General features: G+C 39.7%; 1 protein-coding gene across 1 annotated transcript in view; it reads right to left on the reverse strand.

Annotated features, from left to right (window-relative positions):
* Positions 1 to 1,627: 1,627 nt before the first annotated feature.
* The window catches only part of slc4a8 (solute carrier family 4 member 8), a 37,968-nt gene continuing 17,522 nt past the window's right edge, over positions 1,628 to 22,073 (reverse strand). The window contains exons 5-25 of the mRNA XM_060867426.1: positions 21,668 to 21,828; positions 20,165 to 20,353; positions 19,990 to 20,078; positions 19,141 to 19,298; positions 18,976 to 19,063; positions 18,744 to 18,890; positions 17,490 to 17,590; positions 16,242 to 16,416; positions 15,814 to 15,947; positions 14,674 to 14,919; positions 13,634 to 13,739; positions 11,540 to 11,701; positions 11,337 to 11,450; positions 10,061 to 10,222; positions 9,630 to 9,881; positions 6,740 to 6,808; positions 6,411 to 6,584; positions 5,663 to 5,794; positions 5,443 to 5,558; positions 5,252 to 5,360; positions 1,628 to 4,785 (exon numbers count right to left, since the gene is read on the reverse strand). Of these exons, the coding sequence (XP_060723409.1) occupies positions 4,774 to 4,785; positions 5,252 to 5,360; positions 5,443 to 5,558; positions 5,663 to 5,794; positions 6,411 to 6,584; positions 6,740 to 6,808; positions 9,630 to 9,881; positions 10,061 to 10,222; positions 11,337 to 11,450; positions 11,540 to 11,701; positions 13,634 to 13,739; positions 14,674 to 14,919; positions 15,814 to 15,947; positions 16,242 to 16,416; positions 17,490 to 17,590; positions 18,744 to 18,890; positions 18,976 to 19,063; positions 19,141 to 19,298; positions 19,990 to 20,078; positions 20,165 to 20,353; positions 21,668 to 21,828 (2,896 nt within the window). The 3' untranslated portion in view covers positions 1,628 to 4,773. The remainder of the gene's footprint in view (positions 4,786 to 5,251; positions 5,361 to 5,442; positions 5,559 to 5,662; positions 5,795 to 6,410; positions 6,585 to 6,739; positions 6,809 to 9,629; positions 9,882 to 10,060; positions 10,223 to 11,336; positions 11,451 to 11,539; positions 11,702 to 13,633; positions 13,740 to 14,673; positions 14,920 to 15,813; positions 15,948 to 16,241; positions 16,417 to 17,489; positions 17,591 to 18,743; positions 18,891 to 18,975; positions 19,064 to 19,140; positions 19,299 to 19,989; positions 20,079 to 20,164; positions 20,354 to 21,667; positions 21,829 to 22,073) is intronic.

A 22,073-nucleotide genomic window follows, 5' to 3' on the forward strand; every position in this document is an offset into this window, starting at 1 on the left:
ACACATACACACACACACACACACACTTACTCCTGGCTCTGCTTTGGCAGTTAAAGTCCTGGACGCTATGGTGAACTTTGTTGCTATAGGGGACTAATACACACCGAGGTGCTGCTGGTTTAAATAATTACATGGAAACAGATTAACATATAGATATTAAACATTATGTTCAGACAGATCTGATGTCTTGAAATGTTAATTTGAGTTAAATATTGAAAATACAGAATTGTTTTTTTTTTTTTTTAAATATATTAAACGTTATAATACGTTATGGACCGAAGCATCAACACACTTACTGATCAGAACAGCACAACGACACACAAATCAAATGAAACCCGATTCATTTTAAATATTTTTTTCTTCTTCATGGAATTCCAGAGATTGTTCTAAAACATTGTTTAGGATTTTTTTTTAGTGAACAGACAATTATGATTAATAATGATTAACGATCAGTGTAATAAGTCTCCAGCATGTGACGTTGATATTTGTAGAGCGGTTTGTACGGCTAACATGACATTCAAGCTTTTTTTTTTTAGCACTGATTAAACATTACTAAAGTACTAAAGTTTTAAAATCAACATTTCCAGAAGAACTGAACAGATTTTTCAGTCTGTGTGTGTGTGTATGTGTGTGTGTGGTGTCTAATGTTATTTATAGCATTATGGACTGGTCAAAAGTTCAGTCATTCTGATTGGTCAGATGTTGGTTACTATAGTAACAGCTTATTCACAGGGGCTCGAATCGCAGACGTAATAATCCACATAATTATTACAAGACTAAGAATAAACAGAGAGCTGTTATGGTGAAAAGGAGGTGTTTGTTTAACGTTTCTGGGAGTCTCCAGTGTCGGCACTTTGTACCAGAACATAGAAGTTTGTGGTTTCTCAGATGGATGAAAAAGATTCGTCAGGGAACGACTGTTTATAGCTGCTGTAACATAAGCGATAACAAGTGTGTGATAACAGGTGTGTGTTAACGTGGAAGCTAAAGGACGGTGTAGTTGCTTCACTCTAATAGAACAATTCTTACGTAACATATTCACCAGTTCCTTATACGACTTCCCACGTTATGCCTCGTAATTCCGATATATAATTCCGACAGGACTTGAAGGCAACGTTATTAACATTTGTCCTGAACTGGCTTGACATTCACGTAAAAGAATTAAATGAAAGCTCACTCTGTCAGGAGCGCCTGCTTCTCTTTTACTATAAGCACAATACACTCGGTATGGAAGCTCCGCCCACTCGTTATCACAACATACACACAGACGCTTTACTAAAATAAATCATAAAAGTAATAATAATAAGTTAAGTTATGCTCTCTGGCTTAAAAATAGAAACTCATATTCTGTGTATATCTACATAAAGTGCAACTACAAATCAAGAGCTGTTTTTATTTTGAGGTGAAATTTTTTTCATCAGACCTGAAAATTCTTTTTTTTTTTTTTAAAAATATATTACAAGTAAATAGCAGAGATGGGAAAGGCCACGCCCATAACGGAGGAGGGAGTTAAAAGGGTTGGAGGTGTGACCCTGTCACCTGATGTGATCTGATGTGAAGCTTGTGTGAAAGTGTGCTTTGATAATCGAATGGCTTCATCTGCATCACTGTAATTCGGAGGAAACGAAAAAAATCCTGTGCACAATCAATGAAGGAGACTCCAGCATTTTTTTCATACATTTCTATTGCATTTCATTTCCATTTACTTCCATGTAACTGAATTTTATTGTTTCCTCTGTAAAATGAAACGAGTTAAAATACTTACAGCCGAATTCACTTACATTGGAAGTCACTGGCATTGGACTGGACATTAGTTTAAAACCTGCTGGAGTATTCCTTTAAATGGCTTTTAAAAATCAACTCAGCTGTGGCTTTAACCAAACGCCTGAACTTTAAACCCTGAGGAGTATTAAAGAGCCTCTAAAATCTGTTTTAAAACTCCACCCTGAAAGATAATTCAATATTTTTTTTTTATTATTTTTAATTTGAAACACTTTCCTACATTAACCACAATTCCTGGTGATTGTGGAGCAGCAGGATTTGCTCATCACCGATGCAGCGGGGCTTTGCCCATATCATGCAGATAATATTAAGCGAATAATGCTTAATATGGAAATTTAGCACCAGAATCAACAACACAAACATTTCATCATAATAATAAATGTTTAATTTGACTCAGGGTGGAGTTTTCCTTTGATGAGCAAAGCTAATGTTGTCATTTAACCTCAACACGATGACCAAACCCTTAACAACCGTCAACGACACCCTGACTGACGGATACATAAATTTATATAACAAATAAACCTCAACGTTTTATTTAATCGCTTACCGTTATTTCAAGTACATGAAAGTTTTCTTTTCTGCCCAAGCTTGGTAAAGAACGATAAGAAGGGTGTTGATGGAGAGCTGGATTAAATACATAAGCATAAAAAATAATCTGATAAGTTTTCTTCCACTTCATAGCTGCTTTTTGTATATATTTTATTTTTATTACTCAGATTTTTTTAAATGATTGATTATCATCTGTTATTGTCCTTTATTGCTGATTTTCACTGCTGTCTAACAGAAAGCATCCACTCAAAACAGAGGGTTTTTATTATCATGTTACTATTAGAATTAAAGGAATAGTCCAGTGTTTTACAACCTAATGTTTTTCTAAACGTTTCGTCGCTGCCACATTGATAAAAAAAATCTTGTTGAAAATCCCAGGTAGAATATAGGAAGATTTGGTGGCTTTGTTGGAGGTCAACATCTTCCCCTTGGAGGTGGCGATATTAAATGGTTACGTTAAACAACGCAAGAATAACAAGAGCGGAAGAGAAACGCTGTGACTCAATCCATTCATTCATTCATCTTCTACCGCCTATCCAAACTACCTCTGGTCACGGGGAGCCTGTGCCTATCTCAGGCGTCATCGGGCATCAAGGCAGGATACACCCTGGACGGAGTGCCAACCCATCGCAGGGCACACACACACACACACTCATTCACTACGGACAATTTTCCAGAGATGCCAATCAACCTACCATGCATGTCTTTGGACCGGGGGAGGAAACCGGAGTACCCGGAGGAAACCCCTGAGGCACGGGGAGAACATGCAAACTCCACACACACAAGGTGGAGGCGGGAATCGAACCCTGACCCTGGAGGTGTGAGGTAAACGTGCTAACCACTAAGCCACCGTGCCCCCCCGACTCAATCCATTCTCACTCAATTGCAAAATCCTTCTAGAAGGTTCGCTCATTAAATAACTCCCACAATGCACCACAAAAACCCAGGAAGCATTGCTGCTCACTACGTTCCCTGAAATAATAAGCCTCGCAGCCTGAAAAAAACAGGAAATGATGCTTGTTATTTTTGTCCTAGCTCTCTGTCATGATTCAGAGAAGAAGGCAGAGGAAAGAGAGGGATTTCTCTATAATTTCAGTGCTGAACAAACTTCACAAGAACTAGATTAAACTGGTCTCTGCAAACACACGGGTTCACACAGGTAAGAAACAGCAGCTAGACAACAAAATGGCCCACAAACACAAATTGACTTTAGACAGGTGGACTGATCGACTGGGAAACAGTCGATACACACAATAAAACGAGGGACACACAATAAAAGGAGGGAAATGAAACACGACCAAAGAAGAGTTACTCAGAATGTGCAGGGTTGCCCTCTGGTGGTCTGGCAAGAAAATGTTCCAGATTTCCATTTCAATCTCAAATGATGACTTAATGATTTTTCTCTTTATTTGATATTCTATATACAGTTTGTTGTAGACTTACAACTTTTAATTGTTTAACGATTTTAAAAGAACCCATTAGTGAGCCTGCAATCTTCCAGGAAGCACCATTGAAAAAATAATTTCAAAAAAAATGTGAGAGATAACAAACCTTTCTGTTGGTGATAAATGGTAGTTGTGAGGTTTTATAACAATGTGAGTATGTAGTTATTTCAATCTTTGAAACTGAGTCATCTGAGTCCCAGCATGTAGTGAGCTACGGTTCTGAGCAGTACATGATGTACTGATTCACCACCTAGGGAGCTAGAGAGCTGATTAAGATGCAGCCATGGAGAAATTTGGGAAGAAACACCAATATGGTATAACAGAAAGAGTCAAATTCTATCAATCAATCAATCAATCAATCAATCAATCAATCAATCATTCATTCATTCATTCATTCATATCTTGGTCAGGTTTGCAATAGATCTTGAGTCATTCCCAGGGACAAAAACACAGACAAGCTTATTTTTCAGAAATATCCACATACATCTGAGCAGACCCTGAAAAACACTGGAATATCCCTTTAACTGCTTGTAATTCAGACTCTAAAACCTGCTTGCACAATTTGGGTCACTATCTTATTAAAAAAAAAAAAAAACTTCATTTACTCAACTTCTTCGAAATTTCACTCTCACTACTGAGGTTATTAATAATTTCAATGACGCACCACAGCGCACATGTTGAGCAGGAATGGGAGACATTTAATATCTTGACACCTAAAAATAAAATCCACGCTTTGTGTACGGTGACTGTGACGTTCTAGACAGCGTTAAAGTGCTAAAATGAAACAGGGGTAGAGAATCATACTCCTCTATGCACACACTAAACACACAGACATCGTATACACACTCACACCTCATGGCTATAAGGAGGGTTAATGGTATGTAGTGTGTATCTTGTGTGGGTTTCAGAGAGAGAGAGAGAGAGAGAGAGAGAGAGAGAGAGAGAAAGAACGATGTTAATGAACTGCTTGATGAATTCGCAGGTCCTGTGTGGCTCTTCACCGGCCATCCTGAGGACAGAAAAATCACACACACAAAAGAAAAAGAGAGTCATCAAAGAGGTAAAATTGTTTGGCTAATCACATGCAGCTTGATGCTAGCACCTGAGTTTGCTAGCAAGATGCAGTATCAAAAATAACAAAATTATCAAGTTTACCCTTAAATTTAGACACCTAAAGCACTTCTTTATTCGAAGAGAGCTTTTTTGGTTAAATTCTCCCTGATTGTTGTTTGGAGATAATCTGCTGTTGTGCTAACATTAGCATAATTTTACTAAATTTATAAAAAAAAAAAATAATAACATATTTACAGTAACTGTATTGTACTGAACCTGCTTTCATCTTCAGTGGGTTTTTTAATGTCAAAATATGATAGTAATGTTCGAATTTTCAGACACAGAATTCAAACAGAGCTAGCTAGCTTCCCAACTTGATAAATCTTACTTCCCAAAGTAAGTTTTTTTTTTTTTCTGATTACCTTTTTGAGACCTGGTGCACGCTGTGTGTCTTTGTGATTGGAGCTAAGTGACTTCCAGACTGTAGTTTTAGACATCTCATCTGAGATGTTGATGTCAGAGGGGTCAGTCCTGTGTAATGAGAGGAGGAGTTCAAGTTTAGAGAAAGTACTTACTAAACTGTAGTTAACATGCGAGAAACAACTGGTGTTACCTTGGGTCTGGTGTTTTAGGAGACTGTATCAGCTTGCTGCTCTCCATCGGGATCCTCACCGTGTTTTTCTCGTCTCCTCTGTCTGAGTCATCAACCAGCATCTCCTGTGACTCCTGCTACACACACACACAGACACACACTTCAAATCTCCATATCGATAGCGGAACAGTTTGGATATTGCTTTGCCGGATGCTTGAGGTCATTACAGTATCTGTGATACCTCCTCTGCCTTTTTAGACGCATCATCAAGTGTCTTCTTTTTGCTCTCAGGCATAAGGTCATCGAGGTAACTCAGCTCCCGTTTGCTGAAGCAGAAATCCAGCAGTTTACGGATGAAGACCAGCGCCAGCACCTTATTAAAAAAAACATAATCAGAGCTCAGACATCTTCTCATAACTGACCAAACTCACTCATATACAGCGACTATAATCATCCTTATAGTGGAAAATTTTATAATAAGAAACTTTCATGACACGTGTTAGTTATTTTCTGGCCTAATAATTCAAATATTAAAAATATAAGCATTGAATTTAATGTACATCTTTTTACGAATCAATTATTTAAAATAATAAAGTAAAATGTAAGAATAACTAAAAACAAAACGTATTTTATTTAATCATAGAATTTGGCCATTACCTTTGAAAAATCAATTTACAATAATTGTTATTTACAATTCAAAATTGTTTTGCGTGGCAAAGGTTTTCATGGCACTAGTCATATTTCGACGAGATTCATCTTCTTCTTTCCATATTATTGAAATACTTATGTAGTACAATAACAATACAACACATTACATCCCTTCACATTTGAATGACTGAAGATGCGATCTGCCTTGTCACCGCTTACTAAATGGGCTAAATGACCTCCACGGTTTGTTTAACATGAACTCATCACATTGTTCTCTAAAATCCCAGCACACACACACACACACACACACACATACACATGCATGTTGTTTTGGACCGTACCATCATAGGGAAGACGATGGCGGCTGGGGACGTCTTGATGACCCACAAAAGTACAAGACAGGTGAGCTGTGTGATGGTGAACAAGTGAACTTTCCTTAGAGGAACATGCCGAAGATAGATGAAGTCTGGCTGATGTTTTGCTGGCATGCCGAACAACTTCAGACGGTCAAAGAACTGAAACAGAGAGAGAAAAGAAAGATAGAAAAAGAGAACTGGGCCAGAAAATATGTTACGGCTGTTGGTAAGATAAATTGAGCTATAAGTAATGAGGGGATTTATTGTAACTACCAAAGTAGAGCAAGAGTGTGTGTTAAAAGGAACATGTGTACCTGAATGCCTTTGAGAGATGAAGCTCCCATGTAAAGGAACACTCCATACAGCACTGGCATGGGGATAAACTGAAGAAACAAAGGAGACATGATCACTACCGAAGGTGGAACCATATGCAAAGTTTAGTCAATTGCTGTTATCCACTTATCCAAGAACTCTGTAAAATTGATCACATCTTTAGAGCAGAGATCTCTCTAGCAATGTTTTTTGCGTGATCGCGACATTTAACCATTTGTTGCTAGACGGGATTTAGTTTGGAGGTAATTTGCCCAAAATTTGTTAGAAAGTTTTCAGGAATCTACATCTCTTTAGGCTTTTTGTATAATAACAGCACTCAAGTGAAGTATGGATCTGATTCTGTGTTGACTTTGAATGTTGACTGGCAAAAATACATCTTGATATCTACCCTGTTCAGTAAGTTCATGAGTTTGTTGAGGCACATCTTGGAGCCACCTTCAGCACCCTTGACTTAAAGAGTAGTTATTAACAGAATAACTAAAACTAAATAGCAGCCAATAGGCATCGTTTACCACCTTCTTTGGACTATATAAATTAACAGTTATGCTATTTGGATTCCACCTTTAATTTCTAAAATCCCATGGAGGTTTTAGTCCTTGCAGATCTCAAAAGAAAGATCTTCTTTCCTGAGGCATTTGCGTGAAGTATCCTGAGTGACATGCAGCTACTTTACATTAAAAAAGGAATCCTTGGGTTTTGTGTAGTCTGTTGAGCACAGCTGTGTACGGGAAGTGGTAGTGGTAGTGAGTCACTAGTGACGGCTCAGTGATTAAGTCCCTGGGTTGCTGATCAAATGGTCAAAGATTCAGGCCTCAGGACTGTTAAGCTGGCTCTTTTGAGCCCTTAAGCAAGACCCCAAACCCTCACTGCTGCATGGATCCTGTATTATGGTTGACCTTACGGTTGACCCTGTGTTCTGACCCCAAGTTCCTAAGAAGCTGAGATATGTGAAGAAAATTATTGAATTGTGCCGTAATGTATATGTAACAAAATAAAGGTTGCTTCTTGATATTATTTAGAACGATGCCCATGTGGAAGAGTACTCTGACCATGCTGCACATTTATGGATGTTTAACCTATGGTCAAAGCCACTATTAAAGAGTTTTGTGTGTGCCATCTTTTTGTAAGGGTCATTTTTTTATTGTGCATCACTCCCTGCAGTCCATAGGAACCACCTGAAGGCTTCCTTTCCTCTCTTTAAACCACAGTCACATACCAACTGTCACTGGCCTTTTACTGGTTCTATATATATAATATACCCAAAAAGGAATTTGCTTTGTGGATAGTTGCTTTGGAACCGACTAAGTAAAAAAGAATCAAGAAAACCGACAAGATCAAATTAACTTTGAATATAAAAATGGTCTATTTTTCTGTTCAGGTCTCAAAGACCCCATGTTCATAATTTACATGTAGTATTATAACTTTAGTCCCTTTTTAATTAGTGGTCATTTGCACAGGATGAAGATCTCACTATGGCATGTAGTTCATGCTCGAAAAACACAAGCCCAGAAATAAAAAGCAATGAGATCTATTGCATTCACTCTTTGTTATAGGAACAGAGTACATGTTAGAGGTTCATTCTTCAGCCACAGGTCCTCGACAAGACCACTGTTTGCTCAGTGGGGTATGTCTGCACACCATGACTCAGGATTGTGTTTCTATCATCTTCTTCACATTCTGAACACAATGAAATATCATCCCAGAAGCTTAATAACTTCTACTATGAGAAAAAAGAACAAACAATAACACAAGAATAAACTAACCAACCTCTAAAACCATGAAAGCTTCTTTCATAACTGATAAAATTCAACAATGGAACCAGTGGTTATCCATTGGAAAGAGCTGTTTCATAAATGTCCTTGGCTAGAATCCACATCGAGCCCATGATGTATTCCAGGTGATTTAAATATAGAATGAGATCTTACAGGTCTGGATGCAACAAAAATCACACCAAATTCTACAATCAAATAAAAACCAACAGAACTGGTTAATAACCCAAGCTAGAAGAATGGTGGATGGAGCCAAATAATATAGACAAGATATTGGGCTTGGTTACATATTAAATCCCTTTTTAGTAGGAACTTTTAGAATTTGTAGATACTTACTAGTAGTAAGTCTATGTCTGATTATGTTCAGCTATTCCTTAATGCAGTGTGAGTTCACGCTGAAATTAGTTTGGAATGTTTGCATTGATTTTTGTATTGTTTATGTTTGCTTAGACAAAAAGATCATCAAATGGCATCACAAACAATCGACATCAGCTTTTCAGTGGAGGTTGATGTACAACGTAAGTTGGGATTGTCTCAGCACCTGAAGAACATGTTTACGGGCCTCAAAACTAATCAGTCTTATTAAAAAAGTTCAGTTTCCAACAAGTCGAGTATTTGGCCACGGGAGAGATCTTCAACCATGGTAAGAACCATCTAAATATGTAATTCAAAGGAACTCCGGAGGAACCTAAAACATTGCTTTCATTTAGAGAGAATTAAACATTATAAGCAAGTATGATAACATCAGTGTAGACACCAGTGTGACTGCCAATACCCAATTCCCTCAGATATGCAAAAACACACGTATAAAGCAGGTTTAAATACATAAAAAATGTGAGCCAGAATATTTGTGTTATTTTTCGACTTGCACATATAAGTAAAGTGTAAACTCCATTGTCATCTATTGAATTCACACAATTTCTACACGACTCATTGACTCTTTAAATGTATTGATTGCGTTATGTTGTAATTATTGCTTAAACAAACTTGTCTGTCATCATACCCTTTGTTGTATTCATACTGATGTAAATTTAGTCATTAATGTTCCTGCTAAAACTTAAGCTAGTAGACTGTACATGTATAACAAATGCTCATGATGTACCTGTAAAGCACCGGTCATAAACACAGAGCAGCCCATGAGCAGGAAAATGAGCAGGCCGGTTAGTCTCTGCTCTCTGATACCCAGGAACCTTGGCTGCTCTCCAGGGGCGGAGCTTTCTGACTCCAGTTTTAGACTGTTCACGTGGGAGATTGAAAGTACTGTCGCTGCTACGAACCACGGCAAGCCCATCACTGAACACACAGCCAGCATTACCCCCACCATCAACAGGTCCAAGTGGTAGCCACAGCCCTTCTACAGAGTTGGAGGGACACACACATACTGTTTAAATAAATCAAACACTGGGCTCCATATCTGCTGCTACATCTCTAGTGCCCTATAAAAGGATGAAGAGTTTGTGTGTATGCTTTTCCTAACTTCAATGGTATGTACATTGTATAAATTACCACAAATGACCTCAGAAATGATCTCACCTTGAGTTTGTGTTCTTTGCGGTTAATGATGACAGCTGTGATTTGTTGGTCCATGAATATGAGGATTGTGCAAAGCACGGATGGTATTGCCGCTGCCAGAACCGTCCACCAAGGGTTCGGACCTATCGGGTTAATCAGCCAGCCACGGTCATCCCGTGTAGGCTAACACAGAATAACATACTTAGTAAAACTGTAGCACACATAGCAATAAAATACCTCCTATGGGGCTTTTAGATGAAAGTGACCTCTAGAATACCCTTCCAATAAAAAACATATCATGCACTGCCCTACAGCCTGCCCTTTTAGTGGGGAAAAATGAAGAATACACCATACACTACCCTATAGGATGCCCTTCCAGTGGACAATACACAATGCACTGCCCAACCGGATGGACTTTCAATGGACAATACACAGGCCTATAGAATGCCAAAAAAAAACTGTTGCACTGCCCTAAAGGAGGTCATTCTATTGGACAATGTACAAAGCACTGCCTATCAAGATGGCCTTTCAATGGACAATACATGTTGCACTGCCCTATATGATGCCCTTCCAAAGGACAATGCACTGGCCTATAGGATGTCCTGCCAATGGAAAATACACAATGCACTGGGTAATAGGTTTCCCTTGCACTGGAGAATATGTGGTTCATTGTCCTATGGGCTTCCGCTAAGTGTTAGAAAAAATTATGAAATGGGTGCCAATCCTTAGTGGTTAGCACGTTCACCTCACACCTCCAGGGTTGGGGGTTCGATTTCCGCCTCCACCTTGTGTGTGTGGAGTTTGCATGTTCTCCCCGTGCCTCGGGGGTTTCCTCCGGGTACTCCGGTTTCCTCCCCCGGTCCAAAGACATGCATGGTAGGTTGATTTGCATCTCTGGAAAAATTGTCTGTAGTGTGTGATTGCGTGAGTGAATGAGAGTGTGTGTGTGCCCAGTGATGGGTTGGCACTCCGTCCAGGGTGTATCCTGCCTTGATGCCCGATGACGCCTGAGATAGGCACCGAGGTAGTTCGGATAAGGAGTAGAAAATGAGTGAGTGAGTGAGGGTGCCAATCCAGTGGAGGAAATAAGATGCACTGCCACATAGGCTTCCTTACATGATGAGATGAAATGCCCTCTTGACACCCATGTGAGAAAATGTGTCCTCTGCAGTGCCTCTGTATTCTAAGAACTTCATAGTAATCATTCCATTCATATTTTAGAACATTAATAGAAACCGACCTAGATGATCCGCTAGTCCCTGTTGGAGCAAATACTGGTTTATTTTTGAAATTTTACCTTAAATTTGCTTGGCACTTGTAGTTTTTGTGATGGCACTCCAATTGCATAGTCAATCAGCACCATTAGAACGATTGTCAGGAAGACGGCAAAATCACTGATCATAGATCGCACCTTTAAGAAGAAAAACACATAATATAAATTATTCAGAATCTGTGTGGGTGTGTGTATTTTATTAAAGTGCACACAAGAGCATGTTTTACCCGTGTTGGAAAATATCTGCTGGTCTTGAACTGCTTGAAGAAAGCAGACAGGAAGAAGGTGGAGAAAAACAAGATGGCTGACCAGAAGAGCACGTCAGGAGTGTAGGGGCCATGATGACCACAAGCTGTCCCGACAAACTGGCCATGCAGATTTAAACACTCCTACACACATACACACACACACACGCACACACGCACACACACGCACACACACCACACACACACACGCACACATACGCACACACAAGCACACACACGCACACACACGCACACACACGCGCACACACACGCACACACATGCGCACACATGCACACGCACCACACACGCACACACACATGCACACACACGCACACCACACACACTTTAGCATGTATACTACAGTAGTTCAATGTGATGCTGAAGAACATCCACAAAACAAGTTAGTTCCTCTTATCACTTGTGTTACAGCAGCTTTAAACAGTTGTTCCTTCTCCAGCCACATGTTATTCCTTTCTTTTAAAGTTAATAAGAAAAAAAATAAAGTGATAATAACGTGAATTACAAATAAATAAATTCCTCTGTCCTGAAGCAGCACTAATATTCTAATGTTGATTAGTGTTAAATCAACACATTCTGACCAATTAGAATCCAGAATTCAGCAGCGCTGTAATATAAATAAATATCAGTAATGAATTTGCATGTTAAAGTTTATGTAGATGAATCCAACATGATATGAAACAAATCTTATTCAAAGCAAATGTTTTTTTTCTGCTTTCCATATTTCCTTCACATCCTTTTCTATCTGAATGTATTAACTGTTCACACTCGATCTTTCTAGCCTAAATGCTTAACCCAATTTGCATGCAATTAATCACTTTTTTCCTAAAAACAAAATAACCTATGTATGTATTTGGGGGAACTGAACAGACTGAATTTTTTATAAAATACTGCAGGTCGGTTAAAACAAACAAAAAATATTTAGCAGGTAATTACATGCAGCTTGTTTGCTACTTGGGGAAAAAACCTTTGTATTTTAGTTCTTTTAAGTACCGTGGCAAAACAAATTAACTAATCTGAAAACACATTAACTAATCTGAAAACACATTAACTAATCTGAAAACACATTAACTAATCTGAAAACAAATTAACTAATCTGAAAACACATTAACTAATCTGAAAACACATTAACTAATCTGAAAACACATTAACTAATCTGAAAACAAATTAACTAATCTGAAAACACATTAACTAATCTGAAAACACATTAACTAATCTGAAAACACATGAACTAATCTGAAAACACATGAACTAATCTGAAAACACATTAACTAATCTGAAAACAAATTAACTAATCTGAAAACACATTAACTAATCTGAAAACACATTAACTAATCTGAAAACACATTAACTAATCTGAAAACACATTAACTAATCCGAAAACACAACAAGTCAGACAACCCGGAAAAGGTAGGTCTAATTTGTGAATGGAAACTTACCGATCATCGGACGAGACACCTTTCATTCATCTGTATATCTTGAATAACAGGTGTCTTGTCCAATGATCATTAAGTTTCCTTTCGCAAACTATACCTACCTTTTCCGGGTTGTCTGAATCGGTGCACGAAACACATTAACAAATCCGAAAACACAACGACAATTCAGACAACCCGGAAGAGGTTTGTATAATTTGTGATTGGAACACGTAACGATCATTGGATTATTTTCTTATATTTAAACGGATAACTTTTCACATTACACATAAGATTCCATACCTGTATATCTTGAGTGACAGGTGTCTTGTCCAGTGATCGGTAAGTTTCCATTCAAAAACGATACACTACCGTTTCCGGGTTGTCTGACTTGTCGTTGTGTTTTCAGATTTGTTAATATGTTTTCAGATTTGTTAATGTGCTTTTGGATTTGTTAATTTATTTTGCCCTTCTCGGCCACCGTATTTAAGACAAAAAATATATGCAGTAACCTTGCATTCTCCGTATTTAGAAAAATGGTATATTAGCCACCTGCATATGACATGGAAGGGCCATTTATTTGTGCGCATGCCGACATCTTGTATTTTGTGTGTACGATTTTGTGTGTGTTTGATGGATCTTTACCTTCACAGTGAGGTTGCTCCACGGCACTTCAGACGCTGTGATGTTCGTCTCACTCCACATCGTCAGAGTTTTATTACTGGGGTTGTCAGGCATTGCACATTTACAGCTGATGATACACAACACACGACAAATAAAACATCAGACCAGATACGTTTATCATAATCATTTAGACTTAGGAGGAGTTTCTTCCCTCAGGCCATCAGGCTCCTAAACTCAAAACCAGCCCCTTAACATCTTCATGTCTCCACTTAATATTCACTTTATCAGTAAAATATTCATCATTCACTACCTCACATTGACATACTGAAAGTGTCAACCTGTTTGCACATTTGCCTCGTGTACATCCCTGTGTATCTTAATATTTAAGACTACAGTTTACTTTCATGCACATTATTTTCCATTCTATGTTTAATTCTACAGTATACATCTTTTTTTATATTTTATTCTTATATTTTTATTGTTTACTTTTATTTCATTCTTTCTTTCATAGCTATACTTATGTATATTTTCATCTGTGTTGTATTTTTTAATAATTGCACTGTCCACTGTGCACTGGTTATATATGCTCTATATAATTGTGTATGTGACAAATAAAAACCTTGAATCTTGAATCATGCTCTGTGAATGTCAGGAGAACTGAAGTCATTTTCTTTTTATAATTTGAGAAACAGAAGCACTTACTGTAGGTTTATCAGTAAATACTGTGGGACTATTGAAACAAAAATAATATTTTGCCAGAGGGTTTGTGGATCGTTTGCTTAGAAATGTAAATTTCTATATAAAATTAATTACATTAGTTATGGTGAAATATTTGTATGTGAAATGATTTACATTAGTTACTTACATTCGTTATATGAAATTGGTTCAGTGAAATTAGTTAAAGAAGAAGAAATTTTGTCAGAATTTGTTTATGTGTGAATTAGCAAGTCTGTTCCCAAATTCCTAGTTAGCATCTGGGAAAGTTGTGATGCAGTGTGCGTGTGCGTGTGCGTGTGTGTGTGTGTGTGTGTGTGCATGTGTGTGTGTGTGTGTGCGCTCACTAGGCCAGTGTGAGTTTATCCAGGTCACTGTGTGAGTTGACAGGGTAAAGTTCTCCCAGATGTATGAGTTTCTCAAAGGCCTCGTAGATGAAGATGAGGCAGATGAGAGCAGCGAAGGCTTCCTCTGTGAAGCGAGTGATGTAGCAGACCAGGGAGCTAGCATCGGTTGCAACCAGGATAAAACACAGGAAGGCCGTCCACAGGCCGATACAGGTGCGTAGAGACAGGTACGACAGTTCATAATCTCTACAGAGTCAGCAAGAAAGAAGGAGAGATTCATAAGCAAAGTAACTAGAGATTTTAATGAATACTAATTAGCAACTAGAGATGCTAATAAATATATCCATCCATCTATCCATCTGAACAGAAACCCATCCATCTTCTCACTTATCTATCCAATCAGCCAGCCATTCATCTGGACAGCAATCAATTTTCAATCCATCCATCCATCCATCCATCTGGACAGCAATCCATCCATCAGTCCATCCATCCATCCATCCATCCATCCATTCGGACAGCAATCCATCCATCCATCCATCCATCCATCTGGACAGCAATCCATCCATCCATCCATCCATCTGGACAGCAATCCATCCATCCATCCATCCATCCATCCATCCATCCATCCATCCATCAGTCCATCCATCCATCCATCCATCCATCCATCCATCCGGACAGCAATCCATCCATCCATCCATCTGGACAGCAATCCATCCATCCATCAGTCCATCCATCCATCCATCCATCTGGACAGCAATCCATCCATCCATCCATCAGTCCATCCATCCATCCATCCATCCATCCATCCATCCGGACAGCAATCCATCCATCCATCCATCCATCCATCCATCAGTCCATCCATTCATCCATCCATCCATTTTTCCATCCACTCTGATTTAATACAAAAATCTAATTTAATCAAAACCTTCACAATTATTTTATTGTCCACTATTCTTTCAAATAGAGACAAATTCAATCTTCTCCACAATTATTGGCACCATCAGGAAAGTTAGGTAAAGGTGAACATTGTGAAAGAAGATTATTAAAACTGGGTAAAACTGTGTGAGAAGTCAAAAGCAATCAGATCTTAACTTGACAAACATTAGACAAAAAATAAAAAAAAAAAAAACTTGCACTGACTTGCAGAACTTGAAAAGTATTTTCTCGAACACCAGAACAGGTCCGGTACTGCCGAGAATAGTGAGCGGCTGACCGGCGAACAGAGAGTAGGCCACGCCTGTCATCGAGGCTCCTAACAAAGACTCAATAGCGCTCTATGGGAAAAAATACAGAAAGAGAGGGATTCTCAGTAACATACAAGTGGTAGCTACAATTCAGAATCAGAATCAGAATCAGAAAGGTCTTTATTGCCAAGTATGTTTTCACATACGAGGAATTTTTTCTAGTACAGGAGCTCCACAGTGTAAACATATAGCAATGGCAATATATAAACATATAGCATATATATATATATATATATAAACATATAAACATATAGCAATTCAACGACGGTTGTCAAGACTAAAGTGTGTGTGTCTGTATGTGTGTGTATGTGTGTGTGTTCTTACAATGCGTCCCTCTGTCGCTTCCCCCAGCAACCCACCGAAGGTAATTACAGGAGACATGCAGGCACAGTAGAGGAAGAGGAACGACGCCACACACTGCAGACTCAACCCATCTCTAAAATCGCTCAGGTAAAAGGGAGCCTTTCGTTTCACATCCAGAATCAAACCACCAAACAACCTGCAGAGACAAACAAACACCTATAGTGGATTTATAATGGCATTTAAGACTGCGCTTATCCCTGGGTTCTTGTCATTCTAAACCCCGCTTGTAAGGGAAGGTTTCACGTGTGGGAACAAGGTTTTTTACCCAGGGTTATGAAACTCTGCTCTGAAAAAGGATCGGCACGGATTTTACACTGTTAACTCGTGTACAATGAGAAACGATGCTCTGTTAGAATGTTACAGCTTGTCGCTTAGCAACAGAAACAGAAACCGAATCGGAACCTGAACAAAGCTCTGTGTCTCATATCAGCTCTGTGTCTCATATCAGCTCTGTGTCTCATATCATGTGAAAACCAGGACGTAGAGGCACTTAAACACGTAAAAATGGCTCTGTAGATAGAATCAGGAGACAAAACAAAACGTGGGCATGTGGGAGCCTAGTGTTTAAGGTGTTGTGGGGTTCGGAAGGTTGTGAGTTCGATCACAGGTCCACCAAGCTGCCATTGTTGGGCCCCTGAGCAAGGCCCTTAACCCTCAATTGCTCAGTTGTATAAAAACGAGATCATGTAAGTCACTCTGGATAAGGGCGTCTGCTAAATGTAAATGTAAAAAACACTGAAGTGTGCGTTGTAGCGAGGGAGAAATATGTCATTAAATTAGAGGAAGTCAGATATTAATGAACGAACGTCTGGTCGACTAAACAGCAAACTTAAAAAGAGAAAACATTTGATAAAGCTGTGAAAGATAACAGAACCTGCTCGAGTGCAGGACCACAGACCTGAACTTTTTTCCTCACTGATTTGAAAGCGCGAGATGAGACGTTATTTAAAGCGGACACATGCTGGATTTATCCAAATCAGGATCGTTGATACGTGAATATGGAAATAAGCAGAAGGGTGCAGCAGGGTTTAGTGAAACATCAGATTATGAAGAGCCAGGATTCAGTGTTAACCCCAGGGACAGTAGGAGCAGTGTGAAACCTCTAACTACACAACCCAGGATTCACTTTACCTGGGGTTTACTGTTACCTAGGGAAGTATATCGTGTGTTAAAACCACTATTATAAGTAGATAATATCCACACACACACCTCCCAGTTCTCTGTAGTTCTGGTCCGTGGTGTTCCCCAAGTGGCTCCTCCTCGGCAGGACCAGATGTCCCGTTGGGAACGCCAGGCATCTTCCTTTTCTCCTGCACCAGTCACAAGCACCAAATCACAATTAATCATCACTCAGTCATATGAACATATCTCTAAACATAAACATGTGAATCTGAACTATCATAAATACTACAACCCCATGAAATTCCAAGAACAAACCAAAACTCTCGTAAAGCTTTGCAACGCCTCTGTCATAGTAACTCTGTGTTGCTGGGTGTTTTCTATGACAGTGGCTCAGACAGCTGTGCAGTAAACCCTGACCCTGACTTCATCAACATTACTTTGAAGATACAAACATTCATTCATTCATTCATTCATTCTTTACCGATTATCCGAACTACCTCGGGTCACGGGGAGCCTGTGCCTATCTCAGGCGTCATCGGGCATCAAGGCAGGATACACCCTGGACGGAGTGCCAACCCATCGCAGGGCACACACACACACTCTCATTCACTCACACACTACGGACAATTTTCCAGAGATGCCAATCAACCTACCATGCATGTCTTTGGACCGGGGGAGGAAACCGGAGTACCCGGAGGAAACCCCCGAGGCACGGGGAGAACATGCAAACTCCACACACACAAGGTGGAGGCGGGAATCGAACCCCCAACCCTGGTGGTGTGAGGCGAACGTGCTAACCACTAAGCCACCGTGCCCCAGATACAAACATTTCTGTGAACATTTTTTTTTGTTTTTGTGTAATTTTTTTAATCACCCTTAGTATGGTAGATAAAAACAGAAATCCTTCTGAAACACTACAAATTCTTAAAGTCCTGAGTGTCTACTTTCATATGAGCTTCATATTAACACCAATGTGGAGTGAGACATGATAAATACGTTCAATCATCAACACGAACACAACAAAACAGGAGCAAACTCCAGTTTTTGGCCTTTGGGAAACAGTTGAGAGTGTGAATTTATAGAAACTTATCAGTACTAGTGAGGTAACGGTAACTGTACTTCATCACACCACCTTGCTGTTGATTATATTCCTTCTGCAGAATGACATGATGACTGTTTTTTCTTTATATGATATGCTTCAGGCCAAAGGAAATGAGTTTGTGAATTTTGAACCATGTTCAGTGAGTATGAAGCATTTTATTAATCAATCAGATGGTTAGATTAGATATGGTTGCTCATTTGTGTGTGTGTGTGTGTGTGTGTGTGTGTGTGTGTGTGTACCTGTGAGGGAACACTTTTTGGCGGTTCAATGCGTATAGAAGGGTCCCACTCACCAGGTGGCAAAACAGTCACCTGATCCAAAAACTCATCAATCCCAGCCAGAAGGTCGCTCCGGTTCTTAGCCTTGTATGCTACATCATGAAAAATCTAACCATAGGACCAGCAGGAACAGGATTAGTAAACATTATAAAGATGATGTCATCACACCCTGGATTGTAAGCCTTTACCACACCTCATCGGTCATTATGGTTGCCATGGATCGTCCGATCTCGTGATATTGCTGAGCTTTTCCGTCCGGCCCGAGAAGAATGAACATGAACCTGTAGAGCAAACAATTAATCAAAGGAAGAAATGGTCAGGCATTACAGGTGTAAGATACATACACACACACACGTACCTGGTTGGTATGGGTACTTCAGTGAGTCCTGTTAGCAGAACCGCAGGTGAAAGTCGGACGAACGCTACGATAGGTCTCTCCAGGAAGTCCAGCTCTCCCACCAGCACGTTAGAGGCTTCAGCTCCGGTAGGGATTTTCTTCATGAAGTGTGTGTCCACCTGAGAAGACCAGAGAAAGCTCTTGAGAGACTATGTATATTGCGGTAATTCCATATTATTCCAGTGGTGTCAATCTGGACCTAGACCTGAACAGTTTGTTATAGATTTTCATGCATTTACATTTTAGCATCATTTAGCAGACGCCCTTATCCAGAGCGACTTACATTTTTATTTCAGTTTTATACAACTGAGCAATTGAGGGTTAAGGGCCTTGCTCAGGGGCCCAGCAGTGGCAGCTTGGTGGACGTAGGAGTTGCCCAACACCTTAACCACTAGGCTACCACATCCCTACTGTACGGCACAGCTGTACAGCTTTAATCTGATATGTCCGAAGGTCCCGAACAGCAGCTCGGACAGTAGTGCAGGTTTATATTAATGCGTTCTGTCGATTAACAAAGAAAACGTATAATCTTTGATTTGGGTTGTGACGGTCAGGAAGGGAGGTAGTTTCTCTGTAAAAGTGACAGGTTTGGTCTTGAGTGAAAAGAAAGACAGGTTGATGCAAGAATGTTTTGCAAAAGTCTAACACATCCTTCTTTCTAGCCTAATCACTGTTGTAGTTGTGCGAAAGTGTGGTAGTATAATAGAAAAAAAACACCTTAGGATATGATGTTAGAGATTTAAAAGTTGGTGTGATTATCCTAAACCTCAGAAGCCATGCCCACAAAAGGGTCATGTCATGTTCTGGTACCTTACTGAGGTCCACTTGTCCGGTATCCTGCCCTGCCCCGTTCTTCGCTTCAGCAGTTACAGGAAAAGGTTGAGAAGATGTGGCATGACCTGAGAGAGAAACACGGTCAGCAGGTTTAACCAGCATGACTTCCAGCTTGTCTGTGTAAACCTTCAGACATGTGTGAAGGTCTCACCGGCCTTGTCCAGACTGTGGGGTTCACTCTGCTTCCTGCCGGAGTCGGTCAGAGATTTTACCATGGGCAGGAGGTTGGATCTCCTCTTATCGCTTTGGTGGTGATGCCTTTTCAGCAGAGCTTCTCGAACCTTCACCCTCACACTGTCGTCTAACTCGTGAGCTGCCTCTTGATGGTCCAGCACCATGTCTACACACACACACGTTCACAACACTAATAAATCTAATCAGTAGCTTCTATAAAGCAGCAGTGACTGCAGCACAGACACACACAGCCTCAGACGTCACGCTCTCCAACCGTTGGCTGAACGTCTGATAAATACACTTTAGGATTTTCTGAATTGTCATCTGATTCTACTGGATCTACAGGAAGACACGAGTGTTGCTTCATTTTATCGTTCCTCCTGGAAACAAAGCCATCATCTCACGGAAGAAGGAAGCCGTCGTGTTTACAACTGTGAAAATGATCGCTGAGGAGGATCAGCTAAATGAAGTGTGAAGTTCAAGGACTCATTCATTTGTATGACATTTTTAAACCAATAATCTGTGATTTCATGCCGGTCTGTTCATGTAGGAACTCATAGGGATATTTTCATGCCCCTAAACATGACTCTGAACAAAATAAATTGTGATTGGTTGTTTTACATTTCAGTCAGATGCCCTATTAGGTGGTCCTTGGTCAATTAAACCTAGGTGCTGTGGAGTTCAGACCTAGGTATGAAGATGATCTCATTGGTGATGTTAAACTTTTAAAGGACTTTGAAAGCGTTTATACTTTTCAGTGCTTTTTTCATTCCTTCACTTTCTGTCTGTAAGAGGATTAGTCTAACATGTCGTGTGACTTCCTATGCGCGTCTACCAGCTTCTTGTGTAGGCGAGTGTGTGTGTATGATATCAGTGTGTGAAGTGGAGAATATTCTGACTCCACAGAAAGCCACACACACACACACACACACACACACACACACACACGCACACACACACACACACTCCTGTCTCACACTCAAACTGATGAACAAATTGAGGCTGAATCTCAGAACCTGATTTTTAATATTACGTTCCAAATGTCCAGCATTTCAACGTAGCTGCTTTCCAGGAATGTGGATGAGAACCGTAAAAAAATGGTTTACTCCCAACGAAATTAGCAATTTTTGCACTTTATGCTGCATTCGAAGCGACCGAAGATGGTTTCATGGCTTCTCGCAGTCTCAGTAGTAAACAAAGAAACACTTCTTACCTTTAAATGAGTTCTACATTTTTAGATCAATCCTTACAGATGCATTAGTTTGTTGAATCTATAACACTGACTCTACAGTTTGCTGGTTTAAGAACGAAAACACACATACTGTAAGTGCATCGGTCGCCACGCCTCGCTGGCTAGCTTGTTGCTAAGCAAAGACGAACGTAAAGATGTCTCGAACTTAGTACCTCGAATGCACGGATGTCAAAAACGTCAACAATTTTGGTGTAACTATGACCTTTGACCCAGGCTCTGGGTACTGACCGGCGATCTCCTCGATGCAGCTGGCTCTCATGTCCAACAGGACGGTGCCGTTGATGATGCAGCTGCGCAGCTCGAACAGGCTGTGCAAAGACAGAGTGGCCACGTAGGGTTTACTCCACCTCTCTCCTCCGTCCTCCACGTCCTCCTCGAACTTTAGCCACCTGAAACGGTCATATGAGAGATCTTCTAACATCTGTATGTTATGAATGTAATAAATGTGAACATCTCTGAGACAGAGCAGAAATGTCAGAGACAAATTATAGAATTTCTGCTGCTATTTCATTTCAGCTCTGTTTTAGAGATGTTAGAGTATCTATAAATGACATAGCAGCAGAATATGTATATATATATATATATATATATATATATATATATATATATATATATATACAAGTTTAAATATTAG

Source organism: Tachysurus vachellii, chromosome 4, assembly GCF_030014155.1.
Source record: "Tachysurus vachellii isolate PV-2020 chromosome 4, HZAU_Pvac_v1, whole genome shotgun sequence".
NCBI lineage: Eukaryota > Metazoa > Chordata > Actinopteri > Siluriformes > Bagridae > Tachysurus > Tachysurus vachellii.